The sequence below is a fragment of the Setaria viridis genome, chromosome 1 (assembly GCF_005286985.2).
Source record: "Setaria viridis chromosome 1, Setaria_viridis_v4.0, whole genome shotgun sequence".
Taxonomy (NCBI): domain Eukaryota; kingdom Viridiplantae; phylum Streptophyta; class Magnoliopsida; order Poales; family Poaceae; genus Setaria; species Setaria viridis.
The window spans coordinates 40125521-40152510 of record NC_048263.2 but is presented as its reverse complement, the minus strand read 5'-3'; the positions used below and the strand labels follow the sequence as shown (position 1 = coordinate 40152510).

Genomic DNA, 26990 nt, shown 5'->3' with positions numbered 1-26990 from the left:
GTCACCTACTCCTACACCGATACAGGCAAGGAGATTGTGGGCATGATATCTGATGGACCGAGAGGTATTACCTACATCCTTTACATCCTCCTTCATTCATATATAATGATGAGAGGTGTTGTTACGTGTATTCAGATGATCTTCATTATGTATAATAAAATGCATTCTTTGCTATAGGGGGTTCCACTGCGCCGCTTTCAAGTGTTACGGGCCTGGGATGGCTACAATGGCGACCTCAACTCTTACCTATGCCCAGGCAAGACCCTTTCTCGGGACACACTACGTCTCAGGTAAGGGTTGAAGAATAAGTAGTTGCAAGGAGCACCTCGATTCCGTATGTGTTTCATTCCCAGCAACCAAGACTTTTGCAATAAAGATGTGTTATTTCTCCGACCAGTTTCCACGGGCTATTGTTTCTTGGAAACATTTCATTTGTGTTCTTTGTATTTTTAGTCGAACTGCGGTCCTAGGAATGCATGGCTTGGGTGTTGCAACCGATAGCAAGGAAGTCGCCTTTCGTGCGACATGTTTGTGGAGATGAATCGAGAGTACCCTTCATCTTTGCAGCTCATGGTCAGCTGAGCACGAATTTTTTCTACCTAAAAATAGTTCCTTGATTCTATCCATGCTCACGTTGCACCAAAATTGCTGCAGAAATTAAACAACCTTTTCGTTTAGATGTCAATTTATTGCTAGGTGATAGCATAAATAAAGGATCAAATAACATTGGAAAGAAACCTATACATATTACATAAAAATCATGATCAGGCAAATACATCATCGTCTGGAACGACGACGTAGTTACGGACGGCAAGCCCTATATATAACGTTGCCTTCATTCTTCAAGAACCATGCGCCGCCGCCGAAGCCAGAGGAAAAGAAAAGGCGAGGCACCAGCGCTGCGAGTGCTGGGAGCAAAGGCAACCTTCTACAATTGCGCCGTCGATGCCGGCCAAGGTGCTCTGTATGATCAAATGGGTCTGCACTACTTCAAGGCATGCGATCAAGCTAGCCAGTCTTGGCAACTCCATTGGCGAGGACAGGGTTCTCGGTTGTTGCCGTTTGGCCCACCTTTGCAGCGTAGAAAATAACAGGAGCAGTACAGTTATCTGTAGGAGCCTTCACCTCTGAGTTGGCACTGTTTGGTACAGTGCAGATGGCTTTGGCTTCCCGTCAGCAACTTCCTGCTGTTGTTCACTGGTTGTGACAGAAATGGGAGCTCTACTGTCCCAGACCTGAGTAATCTAAGACAGTCAACCTACAAGTATTTCAGAAAATCAGGATAAAGTAGGCAATGTGCTGAAACCTTGAACGGATGAATGGGCAATGTATTTTTAGTTTGAATGCACCTGCTTTTGGATCTGCTGCTGTTTCGCCCTTTTATCCTGCATCAACTTCTGGTGGCTCTTGTAGGAGGTAAAGTCATCAAGGATGGAGGTCTTACTGACATGCTCCTTGAATAACTTGAACATCTGAAGGCCTTGTTCAAGGTGTATCTGAATAAAATTGACAAAAAAAAAAGATATGAAGAATAAGGCACCACATTTTTTCAAACAAGTGAATTTATTTAAGACTCTGGAAGATGCTTACCTCTAGTGTGTCATGGGTATCGTGACAGGCTTGTTCTCATGATTCCCTAGGATGGTGTGCTTGAGAATACTGTTAGGGACGTCCTGGACAATGCGCCACTTAACAGAGGAGACATTCCACTTGTCCTGTTGCCAGTACTCAAGGGTTTTCTCAAAATCAACAGGCCACTTGTATTCACCTGATGTTTCATCATGAAGGGCATACCAGGCAAAGGAAACTAACTTAACATCCACCACGAAATACAAAGTCCTGAAAAGATCCTTACCAAGGAAAACAAGAATATAGGGCATGCAGAACTCTTTGACTGAGCTTCTTGATAAGCAGCATCAAGCTTCTTGCTTCCATTGGTGGTGCTTGCCCACACATTCCAGTTATGTCACTAAGTACTAAAAACTAGCTAAGTAAAAATAAAAAAATAGCCCATCAATTCTAAGAATGTGGTGTTTTCGACTTCCCAGTCTCCAAGAGGCAACATGGTCATTTTTTATATATATAAACACCAAAACCAAAAATGGTAATAATATCTACTAATAACATTTTCATGCGGCCATTTTAATACACATATTAGTGGTCAACCGTGCAAACAAATGGTGGTACAAGTCCTAAAACATTACTTTAGATTAACTTTTCTTCTGCTTTAAGAGTAATAAAAACACATTGTGAAACCTACCCAGCACTGTCATTATAAAGAGTTAAAGACAAGCTGCAAAAGAAGCTCTGAAAATGATTTATTCAAGAAAACAACATGCACAGTTTACATGAATGAAATAATCATAGAAGAAAAGATAGCAAATGTACAGTTGTGTCATGCATACACACACCTCTATACTGTTGGTAAAGTCAGCATTCTGTCACCAGCAAACAAAGTATTCCTGTCAGCCACCTCAACCATTACAAATATTAACAAAAGGATGTATGGGATGCATTGTGATAATATTGTCCTAGCTAAACCTCAAAGATAACTTATTCTTGTTCAGTATTAATCTTCCAAGGATCTAGGGATGAAACAAAAGGATATTAAATGTGATGGAGGAATCAGCACTGAGCTTGGAGAAAATACAATGACTAGATGCACATAAATTATTTTAATACTTATACTAGAAAGTTTCCCTCTTGCCTGTTTATCAAATTAGACTGGATAAGCTGTTATTATTCATTTAATATATGACAACATGAAGTGACCAATTTTAAGGGGGAAAAAAGGATAGACCTCATTTTGCAGAAGCCAATCAGAAGGACGCCTCCAGCAAATTGCACTTTGTATTGTCTTTTAGATGAATCACTGGTTATGGTGCATATTCCGTATGTGCTGCAACTGAACAACACCCACAGCGCCAAAAGAGTGTCTTTTGCTTACAAACCATACATCCCTAATAGGAGGCAGAAAGTTAAAACGATGTCTTTAATGATCAAGGAGTGCACTAAAATGAAAAAAGAAATTGCTAGATAAGAACATATTATAATAAAAAAATGATACTGGAGTATGATAATCAGATAAGTTTAAAATTAATATTATATTTATAGCTCTGACTTGTATATTTTTGGTGAAATATTACATGTTCCCCAATACAAAGTAACACAGATTGAAAAGCCTCTCCTGCCGTAAAATTGGAACTCATATGTTGAGGGCACCTGAAGCTTTTAGTGGTGAAGTTGCAATAGGCTAGAGCTGAAACCCAAGTACCCAACATGAGCCACCAACAAGGGAACACAAATTTATTGAACATAAGCCAAATAAAAAATATACTGCAGCTTTATCAGGGCGCATATTAATAACAGAATAGGGCACTGCAAGAAGTGCCATTATTGAAAATTTATGTTGCCAAGTAACTGCAATGTAATTAAGTAAAATCAAAACAGGCAGAACTTAGAAATACACTGCAATGTTGGAATTATCATCAATACTGAATCTTTTGTGGAAGTCATACAAGCTGAAGCAGTTCAATTTTAGCAAAAGCATGTCGTTGCGAGAGCATGTACCTTATATTCTGATACGTAGAAACTGGGGACATATAAGTAATAACGTTCGCCTGCAGAAAGCTAACAGGATTCACACATGTGAAAATGACTTCCCTGAATTCGCTGTGCTGACCTATCAACTATCAACATTTTCTCGAACATGGTATGCACCGTCTCTGTGTACACTTCAGTTGACAGATAATCGCGATTGTGTATCTACATCTAAGAATTTAAAATTTTGAAATCAGTTCTGAAGTTACTTGCTTTCTCGTACTCCTTTTCCTACTCTTACAACGTCAAAAGGGTGTGCCCTTGTAGCAGATTGATCAATAATACTATGTTGAAAAGAGCATGCACTTGATCTTACAGCTGAAGGGATAGTGCCGTGTACCATTGACACAAGTAATCATGAGTGTTATTTCTTCTTAACAATCTAGCTTTCTAATCTTGTTCCTTGTAACTCCACTTCTTACTAGAATAACATTTAGTGCCTTGAATGTTGCATCATTTGGTGGTGTGTTCGATACCAACATCTTCTTAAATATTTTTAAAGCATCCTCCATTCTTCCACCAGATACATACATTTGGATCACAGAATTGTAGCTTTGTGCTTGAGTTAGAAGTCCTAAAGCTTGCATTTCCTTGCAAATCCTGTGAGCTACATCGTAGCGACCTATTTTCTTGTACAAACACACCATCATTGCATATGAGAATTCATTTGCACTTCCCCTGGCCTTCAGACTTTCAAAAATCTCACTTGCTTCTTTCACCATACAATGATCACAGTAGAGATCAATCATGCAATTAGATGCATAAGGGTTGGCATCAGTATCCAGTGATCTGAGTAGCTTGTATGTTTCTCGGGCCTCTGCAACATATCCTACCTTTGTAAAGAGCTTTATCAAAGAATTGTAGATTGTAGCACTCTCACATAAGCCATCTTTTTTTATTAAACCAAAATATGCTGCAGCTTGTTGGACCTTTCCAGCTTCAGCATAAGCATCAATTAAGATAGAGTAGAGAAAAACATCAGCACGGATCCCTGAGGTGATCATTTCTCTAAACAGGTACTCAACCATTCGTAAATCACCATTCTTAGCAAAGCTACTAATTACCATAGAGTATGGAACACAGTCTGACAGCAGTTTTACTGCTTGCATTTTTTTCAAGTAGTGAAGAGCCTTCTTTGGCAGTTTAGCAGTTGACAGAAGTTGAATGAGAGAACTGTAAGTCACGTAATCAGGCAAAATGCCATACCTCTCCATGCCATCAGCTACCTCACATGCCTCATCCAGCTTCTCTACCAACCCATATCCTTTGATCATAACATTGCACACAGAAACACTGAGCATCTTCTTCTTTAGGCAGCATATAAAAGCCTTCTCTGCAAGAACTATGTATCCTTTCTCCCCAAATGCATCAATATTTGCACAAAAGCATTCAGAATTCATCTGGTGATGGAACCTGTCAAACCAATGCCATGCTTGCTCAAGCATCCCAGCATTTACATACATCCTCGTCAAAGCTGATTGTGTGTACTCATCTATCAAAAAGCCCCTCTCATCCATTTCTTTTAGAAGGGCTTCCGCTTTAGTGACCATGCCCCTGATAGAGTATCCATATAAGAGTGTGCGGCAGCTCACAACATCTGGTACCAAATTTTCTGCTTTCATCTTCCAGAAGTAGTACTCTGCAACATCAATATCGTTGCATTCTCTGTACAGTGAGATCAGTATATTGTAAGTCCTTCTGTCAGGAAAGCACTGGAATTCCTCCATCATCTTCACCAAAGAAGCAACTCGCTCCATTCTATGGTGCTTACCCCAAACATGAATCATTGTGTTGAATGTAACAACACTTGGCGCAACACCTTCTCTCAACATTTGGTTGAATGTATCTGATACTTTCTCAAGTTGACCAGCTTTTCCATAAGTATCAATCAAGGTGTTGTAAGTGTACAAGCTGTAGCGAGGGTGCCCCTCCATCCTTCTACTTGAATCTGAGGACCATTTTCTGAAGAAGAGCTCGGCCATTTCATACTCTCCAGCCTTCTTATGTGCCTGCAGCACAATGCTCATAGTGACCTCATCAGGCGTCAAACCCCGCTTGCACATGTCCCCGAGCCAAAGCAAAGTCATCCGTTCTCTTCCCCCTTTGCAACATACATCGATCAATGTACCATACGTCGAGTTATCCGGTGCCACACCGCAGGAATGCATCTCATGCCACAGACTAAGAACGAGGTCCCATCTCCTTGCTCGCCCAACTGCACAGAGCACAACATTGTAGTGAATCACATTGAGCTCATGGCCCCTCTCCCTGCGAAACCAGTCAAAGATCTCGACCGCCCGTCTCCAATCTTTCTGCTCCTTGAGGAGGATTGTCCTCTCCCGATTGCTCAGTGTGTCCTTCCACGACCAGAGCGCTTCTTCAACGTCCTGGACATCCTCCAGTGCCTCCAGCATTGCCGGAAGCGACCCACCGTAATGGACCCAGTTAGATTTCTTCTTCCCTTTGCCAGTTTGTCTGGCAACCGTGCATGGAACTGCCGGTTCTGGGCAAATTTCATAGGTTCTAGCTGGTGCATAGACGGAGTGGATTAGGAAAGTGAGGCCTTTATCTCTGCAGGACGCCGAAGCTGTACAGTTCTGTAACAGAGTCAGCGGCGGTGCGGGAACATGGAGGAAGCAATCGCACGGGATCAGCATCTCGCCCTGCCGTCATCCACCCTGAAAACCAGTGTAATAACAGTGTCGGTAAGCATTTGGGAACAACGGGGACGAATTTTACCTTTCAACTCGAATTGGAAACTACGGGCTTGAAAGGTAAAATTCGTCCCCGTTGTTCCCAAATGCTTACCAACACTGTTATTACACTGGTTTTCAGGGTGGATGACGGCAGGTCTTACCTTGGCTTTGCTTTGGACAATGCTTGCTAAGCAGAGCTTGCTACTACACCATGGGTTCCTTTACAACAGCATCGATTAAATCACAACAGATTAGAAACGCACCCAAGAAGTGTAGCTTAGGCATTTACCTGGTTTGGCGTGGATCTCGGATCCCGGATCTCTGCGGCGAACTTGCCCCACGGCCGCTGCCTCACCCCGCGGTAGTGCTTGCCCCGGCCACCGCCGCGGCCTCCTCACTGCTCCCGGGCGCCGTCGCGGGCGACGCCGCCCAGGCCGTCGGCGTCTCGGGCTCCTCCTCGTGCGACGCGAGGAGGCCGCCGACGCCGAGGCAGGAGCCGAACGCCGGGGGCTCGGGCTTGACGGCGGGGGAAAGAGAAGCGAGGCGAGGCGAGGCGAGGCTCTAGGCCGCAAGGGGAACCGGGGATAGGATAGGGCCGGCGGATTCTTAACGGGTTGCAACCCATGAGGCCTTTGGACCCAAAATATTATTCCACACCTTAACTTCTGGGTTGTTTAGTCTTTCGTGTCACAAATATTTAGATACTAATCAGAAGTATTAAATATATGTTAATTATAAAATTAATTGTACAGATGCAGGCTATTTTGCGAGATGAATCTATTAAGCTTAATTAATCTATAATTAGCATACATTTATTATAGTCTAATTCGTATCTAAACATTCGATGTGATAAGGACTAAACTTTAATCCGTGGAACTAAAAACCTCCTCTAAATCCCCTCCAAACTGTTTGCTGGTAAAACACAACTCAAACGAAACCATCTATTGGAAACCAACTAAAAGAGCCTAAAACGAAAACCAACCCATTACCACCAATAAACCCAAACCAATTAGCCAGGCTACGTGAGTCATGGCCTGCGGCAAAAAAAACGTACGTATCTTTGGGAAGATAATTTTCTAAATAAATTTCCACTTTAAAATTCGTGTGTGAAATAAATCCAACGGATGTCAAGCTTCTTTCTTCCTTCCTTCTCTTCCCCTCCACATGTGCCGGCACCGCTGCTTGCCATCGCGCTGGTACTTCGGTTCGAAGGATGGCCTAGCAGCGGCGATTCAGCCAGCGGTAGAGGCGAGGCGGCATGGGAGGCGCCGGCGGCCCTAGGTGGTGGTCAAGATCATGACGGCGGCGGTAGCGGCGGAGGTTAGATCAGGGTTCAGGTTTCCCGGGAGCTCCAATGCCTCCGGCCTATAGGAGGGAGGTCCACTCCAGCGGTGGCGACGGTTTGATTGACGGTGAAGGCGAGGCAGCGCGGGAGCGCCGCTAGCTGGGCGGAGCTGGATGTCCGATGGGTAGCAGCCGGCGGCAAGGATGATGAAGCGCACGGATTTGGAAGGGGCGGTGGCGGATGGTGGGCAGGCAGCGTGGCGGTGGAGGTGGGGGTGGGAACTGGAAAGCACGAACGGCTGCACTGGGAAGAACAGTAGAAGAACCGAGTCTAATGGGCTTGGAAGTTAGCACCCGTTAGATCGGAGCCCCCGGCCTGCGGTCACCTACCATGTTCGTTCGAGTTCGACTTTCGCGCTCGTGGACGCCGAGGACAACTATCTCAGCTATAACACGAAAGGGCGGCTGATGGAGGTGGTCCGGCTGGACCGCGGCGTCGGCTACTTCGCTACAACACGCTCTCAAACGGCTCCGTCGTGCTCCCCGCCGGTGCGTGGACATCGCGCCGCTACCGGGACTTGATGGTCCAGCTCAACGAGGCGCTCGCCGAGGACGACCGTGCCGAGATCTGCCAGCTCCCAGTCGGCGACTGCATTGATGCTGCATAGCTCAACGGGGGATGCTGATTGCCTCCTAGTTTGAACGATCCCTTGATGCAACAGACTCTGCAACTGATGGATCATAAATCATCAAGCTACAAGCACCAGAAAGCACATTTTGCCAACATGCACAAAAGCACAAACCCACTAATCTAGATTCACTGTAAATCCATGGATTCACAGAACAGTCACAAATACAGGTAGCTAAAGCAGTCTGGCCTAAGAGATAACGCATAACATCTTTTTTCGCTTCCAAGCAATAGGTAAGCAAACGATGGTTGGAAGACAAGAAAAGTAGGTAACATCAGCACTATATTGTTCATCAGGGCTTCATCTCCTCATCTTCCTCAATCTTAGGAGCCAGGTAAAATCTAATGTAACCCATCTCTGCTATCTTGTACTCGACCACCACTGGCAGCTCAGATGAAAGGCTGATAGTCACTTGGTCAGACAGGGACGATGCCTTGGTGAAGGAGTTCATGTACCTCAGGGCAAAGGTCAAGGAAACTGGTTCCTGCATCTCTATAACGGTAGCTTCCTCTGGCTGCGTTGATTAAAAACAGAATCCTTTAGCCAGTGCAAACATCTCATTAAACATTCCTTAAATAGGTATCAGACTACAGACAGTGAACAGATTCATGATAGACCCAATTGCAATTATTAATATCATACAAGACAAAAAAATTGAAGAATAGAATCACATCATCCAGATTTATTTCAGAAAAAAGCTATGCTAGAAAGATGTCTGATTCAATTCAGTTTTCCAAATTCCCATTCAATCAACTAAATGAGGTGACAGGATCTGGTTTCTAAAATATTTAGCTTAACTGCTAGACAAATTAACAAACAGCTAGTGCTGAAATAGATATCCAATCATATACACTGAACTAGAACACCTAACAGAGGACCGTAACTTAGCAAGCAAAGTGAATTAACTACTTTAACTATTAATCTGTGCCTACTGCAGACAGGCAAAACATGGGTATCTACACTGCAAATAACCTGAGTGGAACCATGAATGTGGTGGGTAGCACTAATCTATTAAAGAACACTCATACTATCATTATCCATAGCATTTTGCAGGCCACAAACACAGATAGATGCAGAGGATGGGATTTGTTCCAATTAAAGGTCAACGATGCTAAAAGGTACCTTGTCAACAGTTTGGTTCTGCCTGCAGACAATGTTAGCGCTCCCAATTTCTCCTGAGGTTGAGAACTTGACGCCCTCCTTAGTCACCGAGATGATAACTACAAGAAGAAATGGCAAGTGTTAAGCCACAAGAACTAGAACCAACTATGTGCAACAGTAACAAATAGCCTGCTGCATAAACCAACAAAAATAATCTATGTACCAGTGTCCCCGATGCTGCTGAGGTCCTTGCAGATCCTCATAAACTCAGCCGACGGCATGCGGACGATGGCCTGGTACTCGGAATCCGGGATGCCGAGGTGCTCACTGTCGATGTCCATCAGCTTCATCTCGAAATCGGCAATTTTATCTTGCTCTGTTCATTCCCAAAACAAAATAATCACGGTCAGGAATAAGATTCCAGAAGCATCGACAACTAATGAAAACAAAAAAGGCGAGAAGCGATTGGGAACTTACTGGGCGACTCGAACATGAAGGTGACGGTGTCGGACCCGTCGTCGGCCTTGATGGTGATGATGTCGTCGTTGCCGGCGCATCGGAGCATCTTGGCCATGTTGTTTAGGTTCATGCCCATGGAGAGGTTGCGGTCGCAGCGGTAGTGCTCGAACCCCTCGGCGCGGAGGAGCAGGGCGACGAGCGCGACGTGGCTGGAGTCCATGGCCTGCAGCGAGAACCCGGTGCCGGAGCAGTCGAAGTTGGCGTCGGTGACCAGCTCGCGGATCGCCTCGAGGACCTTCTTGAGGAGGCTCCCCTGCACCAACCTCAGCTCCAACATCGTGGCGGCGCTCTCCTCGTCGGCGGCCCGGCGGCGGAAGCGGGAGGGGTAGGAGATCGGGAAACCCTAGGTAGGATCTGGGCGCGCGGGGTTTGGGAGGGGGATAGCGGCGGAGGGAGGGAGGGGGGAAGGGGAATGGGGAGATTTTAATAGGGAACCATTGAGGGGACGCGGAGCGAAAAAAGGGAGGGAGAAATTTGGGGGAACCGCCGCCGCTGCCGCGAAATGTTTCCCGCTCCTTGCCCCGGAAGATTCACCTGACAGGTGGGGTCTTGTTACGTGGCTCGGGATCGGACCCACCTGTCGGTAGGGAAACACGGGTGGCGCTGGTCCCCGTGCTTGTGATTGAGAAGGGCGGGCTATCGGGAGCTGAGGCGGGAGATGGGAATTCCTTTCCCGGCATTTCCCGCCATCTCGCTGCCTGCACTAGTTCGTGCTTCCCTCCAATGATTTGATCTTTCTATTATGCAACCGTGTTTGAATACGGAGCAACATAATGCAGCAAAATTTATATAATTATTACTGCTAAAAAAGTATAAGATTTCGGGGAGGGATTGAAATACATACTGTGATAGTGGAAATTTTTCTGTCAGGCCAATGTGCACGTTCGACCCAATGATTAAGGGAAACTTTTTTACCATCTTAAAGAATTGCCACTGATTATTTTTTTTGGCGATAATAATTGCCACTGATTATAACATGTGAGGCATAAAAAGTAATATCTTAATATCAGATTTAATTATTTTATCCCTTCAATCTTCAGGAAATTCAGCCAATCTGTACGTTTGAGTTTTGGAGTTTGGACTCCCTTGTTCGACTAAAACGAAAAGGCCCCGTGCAAAAAAGCCAAAAAGCTAGGTGTGTTTTTGGCGGTTGCTTTCACTCAGGTGAGGCTTACGTTTAGAGCTCGTTTGGCAGGGCTGTGGTTGTGGCTGAAACGACTTCGACTGTATTTTTTAAAATGAATATGAGAGATCAAATGTCATGTATGCCCTCGACGATGTGGCTTGGGTTGAATAAATGAATTGAATATTTGATATTATTTTATAATTTGAGTTCATTAGAAATATAAAAAATGAATTAAAAGGATTAGTGTTGTTTAATCAATAATGAGTGTGTTTTAATTTTTCTTTATTCTCCAAATAATACCTATTCTCTCCCTTTAATTTTTTCTACTTTATCCATTCCCTTCCTTTCTTATCGTTGCCCCTGCCGCTAGAAACGTCGCACGACGCAGGCTCCTCTACGGTCGCTCCTTTTTCTCCGTCGGACCGGTTGCTCCTACTGGCTACTGCCTGTCCCCCAGAGGCGAAGCTAGGTTTGAAATAACCTTGGTGCACCCTTCTCTGTGTAGAAGAAATCTAGTGCAATTTACATGGTAAAATTGAAACTAGTAGTAAATTTTTGCTTCATCCTGGTGCATGTGCACCATGGTAGCTCAACGTAGCTTCGCCCCTGCCGTCCCTGTTGTTGTTGCTCCACCTGTTGGCCTGCCGCTGTTCCCGTCTGCTGCTGCTGCTCCGCCTGCTGCTATTGCAATTTCGTACCGAAAAGTGGGGGCGAGGGGCGGAGCCACGGGGAGCCTGGTTTTTCAGCTTCGTCCCTCTGGTACAAATCCCAGACCGACTTCTTTAGGCTTTGCATGAGAAGATGTTTTTATGCCTATTTGGTATAGCTTCGCTGGAAGCTACAGGAGAAGTCGCAGCAAAAGCTCTGCCAAAGGGGTCTCAGTTTGTGCGGCCTTCCTTGAAGCACACCAAAGTGGGCTGCGCGCCCGCATGGTGCGCTGGGCCTGATCCGCCCGAGCAAGGGTGTGGGTACGACGGGCGGGCTGTCCGTCCGCAGCCCTCGGCACTATCGGTGAGTGGCCCGGCGTGGCCCACTCGAGCGTACTCTGCACAAACTCAAATTTTATCTTCAGAAGAAGAGTGAAATGTAGAGCACCAACATACCGAGCTGCCGGCACGTTACGCAAAAGGAGAATGCCCTGTTAGCCTGATTGTCAACTGATGAGAGAGAGAGAGAGAGGGATATGTTTCTATGCTCTATCTATTTTAGCAAAAAACGGTAGAAGATCTGTATTTCATATAGTATATGATCAGCTGCAGCATAAACTGCAAAAAACACAAAGGAAGTCTCCAAGAGAACATTCTCACAAACAAGAACTCGCCGTATACCGTATACGTATCGTCACATGATGCAACCCCTAGTCCCTACTACTGCCTCGACTCTCAACACAAGTCCTTTCGGAAAACCAAAAGAAAATGATAAAGAAAAAAACATGTACATCAGTGCAGCTGCAGCAAAGTCTGTGCAGCTCATGTGTAGTTATCCCAGTATCTTCAGGCGTTTGACGGATCTTGCGAAATCGCTGCAAGAACATCACAGCACGATGTCAGCAACCATCCAATCCCCTAAAGATCTCTCTGAATGGAAACAGCGGGAAAGATGATGAACTTACTCCCATGGCACGTCTCCAACGAGCATCCAGTCCCCTTCCCCATCCTCGTAGGTGACCAACACATGGCAGCTGGTGGAGCTGCTGATTTCCTCGCCGTCTGCACACCATGGCAATAATTCCGGAATCAGAAATTCAGAATAGGCTGGTTGGAAACTCGGACGATTGAAGATCCTCTGAATTTTGATGCATGGAATGGTATTGTAATGGCGCGTAGAGTACCTTGGTTGCTGGTGGTCGGGAACATGCGGCCGAGCGTGGCGAGGAGCTCGTCGTAGGAGGCGTGGAGCGACAGGTCCACCTTCCTGCCGATGGCGTCCCCTTCCTTCTTCACCTTCACGTAGTTGGCGCCGCCGCACGCCCTGCTGCGCGCGGAGCTCACCGGCGGCCACCCCACCAGCGGCTTCTTATTGCTCCTCCTGCACGACGAGCCGTCGTCGAACAGCGGCAGCGTCGTCGCGGCCGGCGCCTGCTGGAACGCCTCCCTGAACCCTCTCTTCCCGCGGGCACAAGAATCCGACGAGCTGCTGCTGAGCTCGTCGGCGACGTGGTTGCTGCTGACCATGGGATGGCGCGCGTTCGGTGGCGCCAACCCGAGCTCCAGCTCCATGTCGTGCTAGCTGATTGAATCGATTGATCCTCTGGCAAAGCTGTGAATTCCGATGCCCTCGATCTTTTCTTCTGTAGGGTAGGAGTACGCGTGCTTGGATCAAATTAACAGACTGGAGAGAAGAGGCTTGGAATTCAGATGAGATCGCAGCGATGAGGAGGAGATGCTCCAGCATACTTATATAGTGGGAGAGAGACGTGAGGTGCTTGACAGCGGGAGACGATCAGGAGGAATCGATGTGGGGGGGGCAGCTTGTCGGGGTTCAGGGGGACCCAAAGGCGGCCAATCTGTGTGCCTGCCTGCCTGCCTGTTGAGCAGGGACGTGGCTGTCCAAAGGCTCCCCCCGGCTTTGCCTTGATCTCTTCTCCTGTAGCCTACCGACAGGACCCGTCAGTTTCGTGTGTGCTTTTAGTGGTAATCCACTGCACCTGCGCCGGTGGCTTTGCCTCCTTTCGTGCTGTGATGGAGTGCAACAGCTCGTTGACAGCCTGAGGTACTACGAGTCAATCTGTCAGCAGGCAGTGCCATCTGCTGTCATGTGAAGCTCGTGTTGTCTACTGTCGAGTTCAGTGCATCTCTCTCAGTTCACGGCCTATGACCGCACGAGATGCTCCGCGACGGCGTGAAGCTGAAAGCAGAACGGTCTGGCCATCAGAGCCGCTTGGAACACTAGCATTGCGGTGATGGTAAGGCCCTCGTCGCCGGCCGTTGAAGTAGGAGTCGTTGCATTGCACCAACCACCAAGGAATAGTGGGATACCATGCACGCCGAGCCGGTAGCTGAGCCGAGCCGCGCGTGCACGCCGGCGGCAGCCGCAGGGGGTGCGCAGTCGGGCAACACGCCTTGGAACGTGGAAGCCGGCCGCGGTCGGCGACTCGGGGGTTGCGGGCGGGCAGGGCACATGCATGTGTGGTGCACCGGACAGGCAGGCATGTGGCCTCCTCTCCCCTGCCCGCCGCCCGGCCGGTGGTCGCGTGTCAGCCGTTGAGCCAAATATGCGTGGCGCGTGCGCGGCCGCCGCCCGGTTGCTCCGGCCGTGGGTTGGTTGCCCGTAGGATCTCCGCCGCCACGGTGCCTGTGCCTCCTGGTGTAGTGGGCTCCAAGTTCCAGCGGCCTCCCGTTCTTGACGCGCTTCTTCTTCTTTGGCGTGCAGCGCACTGCATCGCCGCCCGGAGGACACGCACAGTGTTCTGCTCCGCTCCGCTCGGCAGCCGATCGCCCTGCAGCTCCGGCTCGGCACGAAGAGTCGAAGACTCTGGTCGAACTCCGAGCCAGATGTTCGCAGACATGTCGATCGCTCGGAGGAGGCCACCACGTAAGAAGAGAAAAAAGACCCTCTGGGCGGCACCAATGGGCCATTGTTTATGCGCGGTGCTCCCAGCACGAGATATTCGGCTCCACCCACCCACAGCTCGATTATGGAAAATCGTAGCTTGGACATAGAAAATCATGGAGCACGCAGGAAGCCTGCAGATTCGGTGTTGGCTTGGACGAGAAGGCTGGTCGAAGGGAGACGGAAACTACCGTATCTCACGTGTCCCCCGCCCATGCCGGCCGGTCTCTCGGACACCCTTGTCCCGTACCACTCCGCCTTGTCGGCGTCCCCGCGCGGACCTGACGTCATGGGCCGCGCAGCAGCGGATCAGGCAGATCGATCGATCGATCGATTTCTCATTTTCTCTGCCGGCTATGGCTATATCTGCCAGGATCCTGTCGTCCTGAACCTGAACTACCAGAGATTCACACGATGCTGATGTCTTTGAGGTTCGGTTGCTAGCTGTACTTCCCCATTCAAGTTGAACGGTTGGTGTCACTGAACAAGATCCTGGAGCGTGCCAAATCGAGCCTCACCGTCCCAAAATTGGCTACTGGATTCTTGCAGTCAAGATCTGCCGGAAAACAGCCTAACCATATACATGCAGTCAGGCAAGGTGAAGTTACGGAATTCAGATGACATTAAAGACAGTAGCTATTTGTTCCTTTCATTCAGTCATAGCAGACTGTACACAACATCCGCAGATACCTGGAGTAATTTACCTACATCGGCATGCATCATCCATCATACCGGAATCCATGCCCCTGGGACAAGTATCATTCCCTGGAAGATTCAGTCAGTTCGATGGTACTCACGTTCATCATCATCCTAAAGCCTTTTGAACATATATCGGGCTGGGCCAAGAAAAAAAACATATTTTGTTGATGCATTTATACTATGGATTATTTCAAAAATGATGCAATTTCACGTTCAATCCTGTGAATAGATCAACTAGTTGTAATGGATAAATGAGCTAGAAACCATTACACGATCTGTGAGAATGTGCACATCCTCCTAAACTGAGTCGATTTTGTATGTATGTGCCAATCGGAAGTGATGTTACGCTTCGTATTAATCAATTTCAATTAAAAAAGTCCAAATTACTACTATCAAGTGTACACAAAGTTCGGGTAACCCTTAAACTATTTCTTGGTTTGATTTACCCCTAAACTATGACATTTGTTTCAATTTATCTCCTAGCACAATTTATCTTTTTTTTCTTCTTCAGGCATACGTTGAGTTTTAAGTTAAAATCTTGGGAGATGATATCAGGCATCATAACACATGTTAGAAAAAATCATTATAATTTTTTTATTTTTTATAGGGTATGATATTTAATAATAAATTAATTCTTGGGATACATAATTATTAATTATACTAAAAATATTGATGAAAAATCCATACTATATTTTTGTATAAACATTGTGGTGTTCACTGTCATTCTGCAAAAATTCAAATTAAAATTAATTTTTGTATGGAGAAAAAAAAGGCAAATTGTGTTAAGGTAAATTGAATTAAATAGCATAGTTTAGGGGGTATATTGAGCCAAATAATACTTTATGGAGTTATCCGAACTTTAGCTGTATTTGAGGTAGTAACTTGAACTTTTTCATTTCAATTTACCCGTATCTCTGTACTACAGGTTGTTTTTTTAATTGATCCATAGTTCACACCTTCATAATTTATCAATGGAGCATCTACCTGTTATTTGTGTTTTATGGTTGAATACTTTTTAAAAAAAATAAATACAAGTTTCAATAGTTTGATAAGTGTGATTTCCTAAAAAAAGTTTGATAAGTGTGATCATATAAAATAGTTTATAAGTGTGATAATATAATTTCAATAGGTGTAGCCGTGCTTCAAAAACGGAACACAATCATTTTCTGCTTTTCTCCCAAGGAATGACAATGCTCGTACGGTACCCATCTTACATGAAAGAAAAGGATGGAACATGGATACAATAAAATTTCATCAGTTCAACCCTCGAGATGATGATGCCCATTACAAAAATTATACGCAAATTTCAGATTTCTGTACCCTAAACTTTCATTCGGAGCGCCAGAGATCTCCTAATGTCTTGGGAATTGAACTGTTTCGGTACAAATTCCATAGAAATTTCCCGCATTCCAAATTCCAAAGACATGCGGTTATCGAAAATGAACTTTCAAGACGGCAATCAAATTGGCCGTAATCCGTCCAAATTCGAACGAAATTCATCGATCCAAATAGGCCCAACAGAAAATGCAAACGATGAAAGGGCGTATTCGCACATTCCACCGTCAGCACCATTTCCAGTCCTCCAGATCCGCAAGGCCCCGTCCGTCCACCTCGCTCGACACGCCTCGCCTTCCGCTGCTTCCCGCCCCAACCACCTCGGCGTCAGATCCCGCTGCTCCCCTCTCCGGCTCCCCGCGCGGCGGCGTGTCCTCTCCGAGATCTCGACATGGATACGGTCGAGAAGATCGTCGAGGACTTCGCCTCGGACATCGCCATGAGTCCCTTCTCCTCCGGCACACGTCTCCGGTGAGACCCCGCGGCCCCTAAATTCCCCCAACCCCCGCCGGATCCGTGGCGCTCGTCCGTAGCAATGCTGTAATTGAGCTTCATGAGCTGCCCCGCAGGGATATGATACGCGCGATACGCGCGTGCAAGACGGCGGCGGAGGAGCGCGCGGTGGTGCGGCGGGAGTGCGCGGCGATACGCACGGCTATCAGCGAGAATGAGCCGCAGCTACGGCACAGGAACATGGCCAAGCTCATGTTCATCCACATGCTCGGCTACCCCACCCATTTCGCCCAGATGGAGTGCCTCAAGCTCATCGCGGCCGCGGGGTTCCCGGAGAAGCGGGTGGGCTACCTCGGCCTCATGCTGCTCCTCGATGAGCGGCAGGAAGTGCTTATGCTCGTCACCAACTCCCTCAAACAGTAGGCTCGCTCGACTCTGTCTCTGTGATATCGCTGCTGTGATTGTTGTTTCCTCAAATGCTGTGCTGAGTTTTGAGTAATGTTAGTGCTTAATTTGGGACAGAGATCTCAATCACCCGAACCAGTTCATTGTTGGCCTTGCGTTGTGTGCGCTTGGGAACATCTGCTCTGCTGAAATGGCGCGAGATCTGTCACCTGAAGTTGAGAGGTTGATGCGCAGTAGGGAAGTTAATACAAAGAAAAAGGTACTTTCCTGCATAATGACTAAGCAAGTCCAGTTGAGTATGGCCAAAACGAACAGCCAACAGCTGAATTGTTGATCTGTGGCATTTCAAGGAATCTGAACAATCATGAAACCTAGGTTAATTCATAAACTGCATATGTTATGGGAACTATCAAACTCAATGGCTCTGTATACGTGTCCATCAATCAGTCTATGTAACTATTATCCGAGTAACTTTTGGATGCAATGCATTCCTTGTACCTTTTCATCATTGTTTGATTATTTTCAATGGTGTTTTTGAATTTATGGTATACTTCTACATGTTTGTTAGGCTGCTTTGTGCTCTATAAGAATTGTAAGAAAAGTGCCAGATTTGGCGGAGAACTTCATGGCCCTGGCTGCATCACTGTTGAAGGAAAAACACCATGGGGTTCTTATATCTGCAATTCAGCTCTGCACAGAACTATGCAAAGCCAGCAAAGATGCTCTGGAGTACCTGAGGAAGGTAAGCGCATTTATTTCTTACCGCTGAGGTCCTTTTGACAATAACTGGATTAACATAATGGCTCTGGTTCTTTTTAAATATTGAAATTTTAGAGAATTTTACATCTTTTAGCAGCCATAATTCAAGCTGCATTCTAGAAACTGTTTTGGGGTTCTGTCTGTTACCATATTTTGTGAACCACTACATTCCCCTAGTTGCATGAAATTCCCCCCAATATCACCAATAGCACGACATGGAAGTGCACAGAAAAAAATTTCAACTGAAAGCATGCCATTTCTTTGTCTAACTTTTTCTTATAACAATTTAAAGGGTTCTATTTGATATTTTGATGCATCATTGTTCTCTCATTTTGTATAGAAGATGCACAGCTTTTATATTATTTAACATCAAGATTTTTATGCTGAAAATGGACTATAATACCAGAGAGGCTCAGATATGCGTTATGCTCATACTTTTACACTTTTCTCCTTGCAGAACTGCATTGAAGGGTTGGTTCGCATACTGAGAGATGTGTCAAACACTTCATATGCTCCTGAGTATGACGTTTCTGGCATTGCTGATCCATTCTTGCATATTCGAGCTCTTAAACTTATGCGCATCTTGGGTCAAGGAGATGCAGATTGCAGTGAATATATGAATGATATTCTTGCTCAGGTGATTGCTTAATCTTTATCTTTGGTTTCATATGCAGAACAGTGGCACTTATTGTTCATCTAGCAAATACATAATTCAACAAGGGTACAAGCATGCATGTTCAACCTTAATTTTCTTGGTTTGTATGTCCCTTGGTCTTGCCTTCCAATCAGGGTATAGACTTACAATGGGGTGTTACACAATACAGTGAACTAGTTTTGCACTATTTAGCCCATGACAGATGACTTATGCATTTCATGTTGTGCTGACTAAACTATGACGTATTTCCAGTAAATCTCTTTGTAACTGGTGCGTATCTTGGATAACAAGATCTTCCTAGACAACCTTGTTACATTTGCATTTGAGCATTTGCCTGCATATTGAAGTTGGTAGCTAACCATGGTATTATATATCCAGGTTGCAACAAAAAGCGAATCAAACAAGAATGCTGGAAATGCCATTCTGTATGAATGTGTTCAGACGATAATGGGTATTGAAGCTACTAGTGGTTTACGTGTGCTGGCAATTAATATTTTGGGTAGATTCTTATCAAACCGAGATAACAATATAAGGTTGATCTGCTCTGCTTATTGCTCTTATCGAACCTGCTAGTTGTAATAGTTGATTATATTGAGCTTGCAGCTGTAGCTTATCAAATTTGATTCAACTGTAACTATTTTTCAAGCAATAATACATGGAACAATTGGTTGCTAATTTTGATCAATGAAATGTTTATTGGTTTATCTATCTGCTCCGTAGGTGGTGTATTTACTATGCCTGTCCTCTTTCAGATATGTTGCTCTTAACATGCTTATGAGGGCCATTACAGTTGATGCACTAGCAGTGCAGAGGCACAGGACAACAATATTAGAATGTGTGAAGGTAAGAATGCATGCAACTCTATCCATGCTGAGTACTGGTCTTACTATACCTTACGCTAATTCATGCCCATGTATGTATGGCATTAGTTTAAGAACCCTCATTATGTTACAGGCTCGCACTGTCTAACCTTCAGCATGTTAGCATAATACCATCAAGATTTAGGCATTCACATTTGTCAGACCTCTTATATCCAGCTAACTTAGTGTACACCGTAGACCCACCTTTTGATTTCAACTTTAAAAGGTTCTCAAATGAACAAATGTGCGTGACAAAAGTGTTGGCTTATCTATCCAAATATTGTGGCAGGAGCTTTCAGTAGTTTCATTACTCCTGCACCCATGCTTTAGAGTACTTCTCCTGTACTTGCTAAAGCTGGATTCTATGTTACTGCTTTTGCAATGCAATCTTTAATGCAAATGGTTCTCAGTGTATGATCTATTGGTTCATAATTGTACATGATCAAATCTGCTGTGTAGCGAGCTGCATCGAGCCTAGGGGTGGTAATGGATCATGGCCCTCATGCTTCCTTCACAATCCAACTCAGTCCTATCTATTTTTATTTCAAAAGCATATATTATTATGGCCCGGCCCTTATTGAGCCCGATCCTTAAATTTGCTAGGCTAAATTAGAGGGCCCTTTACCACCCCTAATCAAGCCTGACATTTACTGTTTCCAGCGCCCTAGTTCTGTTATTCTGGCTTTTAACATTTCTAAGTGCTGTGCACCTTTCAGGACGCTGATGCCTCCATTCGCAAAAGGGCCCTTGAACTTGTTTTTCTGTTAGTCAATGATACAAATGTAAAGCCTTTGACTAAAGAGCTCATTGATTACTTAAACATGGCGGATCCAGACTTTAAAGGAGATCTCACGTCAAAGATATGCTCAGTAGTTGAAAAGTCAGTATCTATTTGTTTTGTTGGTTAATTGTTTGGCACGCGGAGCGTTTAACAACGTTGCATCTCCAATAGGTTTTCTCAAGAGAAGTTATGGTACCTTGATCAGATGTTCAAGGTTTTATCTCTGGTAAGCACCTAAGTATTTTGGGGATATTTTTATGTCCAAAGAGGATGGACTCTTAAAACAACAATTTTTTTTTGGGTTTCTTGCAATTCTTACTTTTAAGTTCTAACCTTGCATCTTTTTTGCTGCAATACTGTTAAAAGAATTTGTCGTTTCTTCATCTTCTAGGCAAGTCGGTTCACCTTGTATGCTCATAAATATGGAACACCTTAAGTCTGCGGGTTTCTTGCAATTCTTAATTTTAAGTTCTTACCTTGAATCTTTTTTGCTGCAACACTGTTAGAAGAATTAGTCGTTTCTTCATCTTCTGGGCAAGTCTGTTCAACTTGCATGCTCATAAATATGGAACACCTTAAGTCTGTATAGCACATCCTGAAAATTTCAAGTGAGGGTATGATATGGAATAACTAGGGATAGCCCGAAGAACCTATTCGTCGCCCTCCCTCAGGAGGCTCTGACTACTTTTAGGGTTCTTCTTGCTTGTCTACAATAGATGGTACGGCTGTGCTTATATAGCCAGCCATCTAACAGAACCAATCTAATCTAAACAACCTTATCTCTAAAACAAACTAACTACTTCCGTCTGCCTACTGCTTTTGCTAAACTAACTAGTAGCCTTGGGCCAAGGCTGGCCCGCACAACTTGCCATAACAGGGTATTACCTCCATTGGCATGCCATGGTAAGAAACTGTAGAGAAGGAAGCTTTTCAGGTTCCTTTGAAGCTATCCCACAGTCCAGACAAACCCATAGAAGAAGAAACTTCTAGCTATGCCCTAGATTTTAGCCTTATGACTTGGGTTCTTCTGCATTTTTCCTTGCCTTATGTCATACTTACAACATGCACACAGCACTCCAAAGGATGCCAAAAGTTTCCATTATAACAGAGAATTTGTCATACATCGTTTGAACTACACAAATATTGCTATCTTTGCACACAAGTTACTGGTATTTGTGATACTGTTCATAACTGTGTTTAACCATGTTCATGTTTCAACCTTATATTTTAACAGACTGGAAATCATGTGAAGGATGATGTATGCCATGCGCTTATTGTTGTATTAAGCAATGCATCAGAGCTTCAAGGATATTCAGTGAGATCATTGTATAAGGCCTTACAAGCATATGGCAAGCAGGTTAGGGAAAATTTGTACTCTTCATAGTGCATGGCTGCGTGCTGTTCCATCTCATCCTACCTGATATCGGTAATGTTGTTAATGCTATACTATTTAGGGAAGTTTAGTAAGAGTAGCTGTTTGGTGCATTGGTGAATATGGTGAGATGCTGGTGAACAATGTTGGCATGCTGGATGGGGAGGAACCAATTATGGTGAGTGGACAATTATTGCAGGATGTCCTTTTCTGACCCTCTGAACTAGCTAGGTTGTGCTCTGAACTTGCTAGATTGTGCTCCTTGCCGTCTGAACTACTACATAATTTGTCACATATTTAAGTTCTGTTGCTGTCTGCTCGAACGAGCTGGGCTGGCAGCCATCCCGGCCCAGCCAAACAAGGGCTCTGTAATTATTCCAGAAATTCCATGCACATTGTTCATTTATTTCTCTATGTATGCACAGCTTAAGATAAATGGATTGAATTGCTTAAGGGTCTCCAATCAAGATTAGACTACTACTTCTCTACATTTATTGTATAAGCATGTGATCCTGTGCTTTTAAGTGTCATTTGTAACTTGTCGTGCGTCATGTAATATACATTAACTTATTCAGGTAACAGAATCAGATGCTGTGGATGCTGTAGAGGTTGCTTTTAACCGCCATTCTGCAGATGTGACAACTGGACCAATGTGTCTGGTTGCTCTTTTGAAGCTCTCCTCACGGTTTCCATCGACATCAGAGTAAGATATCTTTCAACTTGGCCTCATGGTTGTCACACAAATTGGGGAGTGCTTTGCGGACCCGAACTGGAATTGTGGCGGTAAAAATGGACTTACCCCACCAATTTGTCCCATTTTTTTCCCCAAATGTGTGCAACCTTATTATCTCATACAGTCATACTTTTAATACAAAGAGAACTTCAGACTCACTGCCAATCAGTGAATTATGGGAATGTTTTTCCTTGTACACACTGAAGAACTGTATTATGTGTATTTATCTGAACGTTATGCTAGTCACTGGTGGTAAACCACCACGTGCGATTTCCTCATCTTTTTAATACCATCTTTGATGTATCTTCTTGACAAGCTTATCACATCTTTCTAGGTGTTGGCAACTTAGACATATGGTCTTAGTTATTTAAACTATATCCGCCTCTAAGGCTCTATCTATATCGTACCTGCGGCAGTTATTCCGATTATGGTGCTCCTTTTCAACTTGAAAATACTTTAAAGCTTATCATGTCATGTAACTAGTGTTTACCATCGCTAGGTGATTCTTATAGTATAATACTGCTTTGTTAAGTAATATGGCTCTACTTCCTTAACAGGAGGGTGAGACAAATAGTTGGCCAGAATAAAGAGAATGTTGTGCTTGAACTACAGCAAAGATCAATCGAATTCAGTTCCATTATACAAAAACATCAGTCTATCAGGTGGGCCACCAAACTTTTAGATGTTACTGCAGAAGATTTGTTTAGTATTTTGTTGCTTATGAAAGATTTAATCTTAGTATCTGTTTCAAATGCAGATCATCTTTGCTTGAACGTATGCCTGTTTTGGATGAAGCTAGCTATCTGGTGAAGCGGGCTACTGCTACAAAGGCAACTATTTCAGCAGATAAACTTGCCCCGGCAGTCACTCCTGGAGGCCTTAAGATTTCGAATGGTGTAGCAAAACCCCCGTCAGCTCATTTAGTTGATTTGCTTGATTTGAGTTCCGATGATGCACCGGCTTCAACCACTGCTTCTACTGCAACACCCAATGATTTTCTGCAAGATCTTCTGGGTATCGGTGGAGTGAGTTCATCAACGGCAGGTATGCTTTTTCTCAGTATCTCTGTTCTTTTGTGTGTGGTTTCCTTGTTAGCTTGCTTCTCTGATTACATTTAAAGAGCAAAAGGACTTTAGGTGCCCTCTGCACCCATTCTGTTTGTCCCTCTCTCAGAATATGTTCTCTTACCTTGTCTGCAATTTGAGCTCACTGCATACTCAAGAATTTGCTAATTTGTCATTCATAATTTTATCCAAAAATTTAGTTCTAGCCGGATAATATGGGGTCGTCATGCTGTGATGTAGACAGTTCAATATTTCATTTACTGCAGCAGTACATGAAAGAGTTGTTCAGTACTTAAGTTATTAAGTGCACTATTTGTTACATTCCTTTTGTTATCAGAAAATCCCCTTGCTTTAGCACTTCATAAATTTCTTTCTGTTTTTGTTCAGATGTAACTTCAACTGCAAGCACAGATATTCTTATGGACCTTCTATCCATCGGATCATCTCCATCGCAGAATGGCACGCCAGCTGTTGGTCATCCTGGACAAGGTAAAAGTAATTTTAGCTGTAGAAATTGCCTATGTTTCTATGACCATTGCTGAATTGTGTTATACTGATGTAGCAGAGTCTAAACCTATTCCTGCTGCACCTGAAGCTATTGATCTGCTTGGTAGTTTGTCATCAAGTACACCTGTTTCTGGTTAGTTTGGTTTAATGTTGACTGTGTGAGTTGTCTATTTTCTGTTTATAACCATTGATGATTTAACACTACTCAGCAGAGACTAAAGCCACATCTGTGGTACCTCAAGCCATGGATCTCCTCGATGGTTTGTCGTCGAGTACATCTGTTTCGGGTTAGTTGGTTGTTGATATTAGCAAACAAAGTAACTACAGCATGCTCATGGTAACTAAACCTCCTAATTTGTGCAGGACTAGAGAAAACAGCTCACCCATCAATAACAGCTTTCCAGAGTCCAACCTTGAAGATCACCTTTGATTTCAAAAGGCAGTCTGGAAACCCGCGAGAGACGATGATTCATGCCACTTTTACAAATTTGACATCTAGTACCTTTACAGATTTTATTTTTCAGGCTGCTGTTCCAAAGGTAACATCTTATTGCTATATTCTATGTTTGAGCTGCCCACTGGCACTACAAATTACCCCTCTCACATTCCATGGTTTTTGCTCTACACGTCTACATACATTAGTTTTTATCAATTGATAGACAATCACTCCATGATAGTTTTTGTTGCATATCTTCTAGTAGTTTGGGTTTTGATGGGTTACATGCTACCCATGTCCCATGCTGACCATTCTTTTTTTCATTGAATTTGTATAGCTTAGTTTTGTAGTTATTCTGTACTCCAATCCTAGAAACGTGCAGATAGCACCTTTCTTCACATTAGAGCAAGTGAAAGAGGCTAAAAGTGATAATCATTTTATTCCTCCTTTGTGTTCTTAATAAAAGCTATAAGATTGATATGCTGATAATGTTTCTTATACTTGCAGTTCATCCAATTGAGACTGGATCCAGCTAGCGGCAACACTGTTCCAGCAAAAGGAAATGGTTCAGTTACTCAAGGGCTTAACGTCACCAATAATCAACAGGGCCAGGTATATGAAGATCTGCATCCTTTGCTTCCACTTCAGCTTCTTTTGTCTATCTTTTTATTGCCTTCAATTTTAGTCTTATTCCACACGATGTGATTTCCAATTGTTGAAGTTATATGGCTGAAATACTAACTGTAGGCCAAAAACCTTATAGCATAATTTTGCAAACTTTTCGCAAATTAATCTGGACATGCTTAATGGGTATTGTAACTGCTAAAATACTATCCTGGAAAACTGACTGATGTATTTCTATTGCTGCCCCTGTGTGTCTTTCATTTCTTAGGTAGGCTCAGGGGTGGATCCAGGACCCGGGCTGGGGGTGCTGCAGCCCGGGTCTGGCCCATAAAACTGCATGTATTTCCACGTTTTATGCAGTATAAATCGGCCCATATAGCATCAAATCAGCCCATTATCTCATTGTAAAATCAATTTGCCTTGGTCCAGCCCGGGTCCGGCTGCAGTTCTGGCTCCGCCCCTGGGTAGGCTGTTGACTAATGTTCCATGCACCGTAACTTAACTTAATATTAATTCTTTTCTTTTTTTAAAGAAATAAGGACCAACGTGAACCTTTTTTGCATGTACATTTCCCGAAACGATCAGATGTATAACATATGTAATCAGTACAGAAGCAGATTTATATTTTTTTTTTGGCTTTAGCTTGCAAGAACTGTAACTGTGTGAGTAAATCTTGGTTGGTACTGAATACTGATTACCTATGCATTTGTTTATAATCATATGTTGCAAAATAGGCTGTAGTAAAATTTGACGTATGCTCATACAAGCTACTTGCTGGTATCTTCTCATTTGCATGTACTTCCATAATCCATAATCATTTTGCGGTAATGTGCCTGTTTTCAACATATGTATCTGCTTAGACTCATTTTGCACCCATCATTAGTCTGGAGTCCCTAGTTTATCCTACCACAGTTGTACCCAGGGTTTTGAATCCTGAATTACTGCCTGTAACCAGTTCTCTCTTGGTGGGTACCATGAGAATAAATACCGACCAAAGAACGTTTGTAGTTGCATATAAAATTTTGAATTCAAGTTGATAAACTCTATTTCAAGTGAGAACCAGACAGAAACGGCCATAACCGGTGGTAACCAGTCAAATTAAACTGAACTTTTGTTTTTGAAAAAACAAACGAATCCTTGCTATGGACCAAACTTTTTTTTTTATTATCTGGAATTTAAGACCCGATTATGTTCTTTAGCAATTTTTAAATCGTGAGCACAATCCTGGACCCCCACGGTACCTCAGAATAAATTTTATCCTGCAATGTTTTGGAGTTATCCTTTGGAGCCCCATGCTCATTGCTGATGTTTCTTTGTTGTATCTCTGTCCTGAGCAGAAACCACTTGCAATGCGTATCCGTATGTCTTATAAAGTGAATGGCGAGGAGAGATTGGAACAGGGCCAAGTCAGCAATTTTCCTTCTGGACTATAGTGCCATTTGTGTATATTATATCTTGTTGTGATAGCTATCTCAAATTGACGTGCTGGAGGCAGAGAAGATTTCTTTTACCCTGTTCCACGTTTTCCTGTATTCTTGTTCCCCACATTTGCGGGGGTACTTAGAGCAAATAGTTAATCCCGGCAGTTCATTTTTTTTGCCCCATATCTATATTGTATAGTTAATCCCTGCAGTTCCTGTATTTTTATTGCCCCATATCTATATTAAATTCATGCCTGATGTACACCACTCTTGAGGATAATCAGAAAAAAGTCCATTCTACTCATTACAAATAATCTCT

At 44.1% G+C, this 26990-nt stretch overlaps 4 protein-coding genes across 6 annotated transcripts; 1 reads left to right on the top strand and 3 right to left on the bottom strand.

Moving 5' to 3' along the window:
- Positions 1 to 645: 645 nt before the first annotated feature.
- On the bottom strand, positions 646 to 6862 carry LOC117841451 (pentatricopeptide repeat-containing protein At3g23020). The gene is given in 9 exon segments (XM_034721817.2): positions 646 to 1258; positions 1350 to 1496; positions 1591 to 2960; positions 3571 to 3841; positions 3844 to 3919; positions 3922 to 3983; positions 3986 to 6278; positions 6458 to 6515; positions 6586 to 6862. Coding segments are annotated over 4 exon segments (2472 nt in total). The 5' UTR covers positions 6258 to 6278; positions 6458 to 6515; positions 6586 to 6862; the 3' UTR covers positions 646 to 1258; positions 1350 to 1496; positions 1591 to 2960; positions 3571 to 3779.
- Positions 6863 to 8366: 1504 nt separating this feature from the next.
- LOC117841457 (proliferating cell nuclear antigen) lies at positions 8367 to 10296 on the bottom strand. Its single transcript, XM_034721844.2, has 4 exons — positions 9848 to 10296; positions 9594 to 9746; positions 9392 to 9489; positions 8367 to 8783 (listed from the first exon to the last, which is right to left on the bottom strand). The coding sequence occupies exons 1-4, from the start codon at positions 10164 to 10166 to the stop codon at positions 8562 to 8564; spliced, it is 792 nt and encodes a 263-aa protein (XP_034577735.1). The 5' UTR covers positions 10167 to 10296; the 3' UTR covers positions 8367 to 8561.
- A 1922-nt stretch (positions 10297 to 12218) lies between these two features.
- Positions 12219 to 13403, bottom strand: LOC117841458 (auxin-responsive protein IAA9). Its single transcript, XM_034721845.2, has 3 exons — positions 12847 to 13403; positions 12628 to 12724; positions 12219 to 12537 (listed from the first exon to the last, which is right to left on the bottom strand). The coding sequence occupies exons 1-3, from the start codon at positions 13232 to 13234 to the stop codon at positions 12495 to 12497; spliced, it is 528 nt and encodes a 175-aa protein (XP_034577736.1). The 5' UTR covers positions 13235 to 13403; the 3' UTR covers positions 12219 to 12494.
- A 3429-nt stretch (positions 13404 to 16832) lies between these two features.
- Positions 16833 to 26854, top strand: LOC117841450 (AP-1 complex subunit gamma-2). 3 transcript variants are annotated; one of them, XM_034721815.2, is made up of 20 exons: positions 16833 to 17072; positions 17171 to 17473; positions 17577 to 17718; positions 18028 to 18201; positions 18676 to 18855; positions 19252 to 19406; positions 19626 to 19716; positions 20450 to 20613; positions 20686 to 20740; positions 21749 to 21871; positions 21969 to 22064; positions 22462 to 22589; positions 23177 to 23281; positions 23377 to 23663; positions 24071 to 24172; positions 24249 to 24323; positions 24403 to 24477; positions 24554 to 24729; positions 25134 to 25238; positions 26588 to 26854. In XM_034721815.2, the coding sequence occupies exons 1-20, from the start codon at positions 16993 to 16995 to the stop codon at positions 26681 to 26683; spliced, it is 2712 nt and encodes a 903-aa protein (XP_034577706.1). In that variant the 5' UTR covers positions 16833 to 16992; the 3' UTR covers positions 26684 to 26854. The 3 variants fall into 3 exon arrangements, with proteins under 3 accessions (XP_034577706.1, XP_034577705.1, XP_034577707.1); XM_034721814.2 differs by having other exon boundaries at positions 24400 to 24477; XM_034721816.2 differs by lacking the exon at positions 16833 to 17072 and having other exon boundaries at positions 17345 to 17473; positions 17560 to 17718; positions 24400 to 24477.
- The last annotated feature ends 136 nt before the right edge of the window (positions 26855 to 26990 follow it).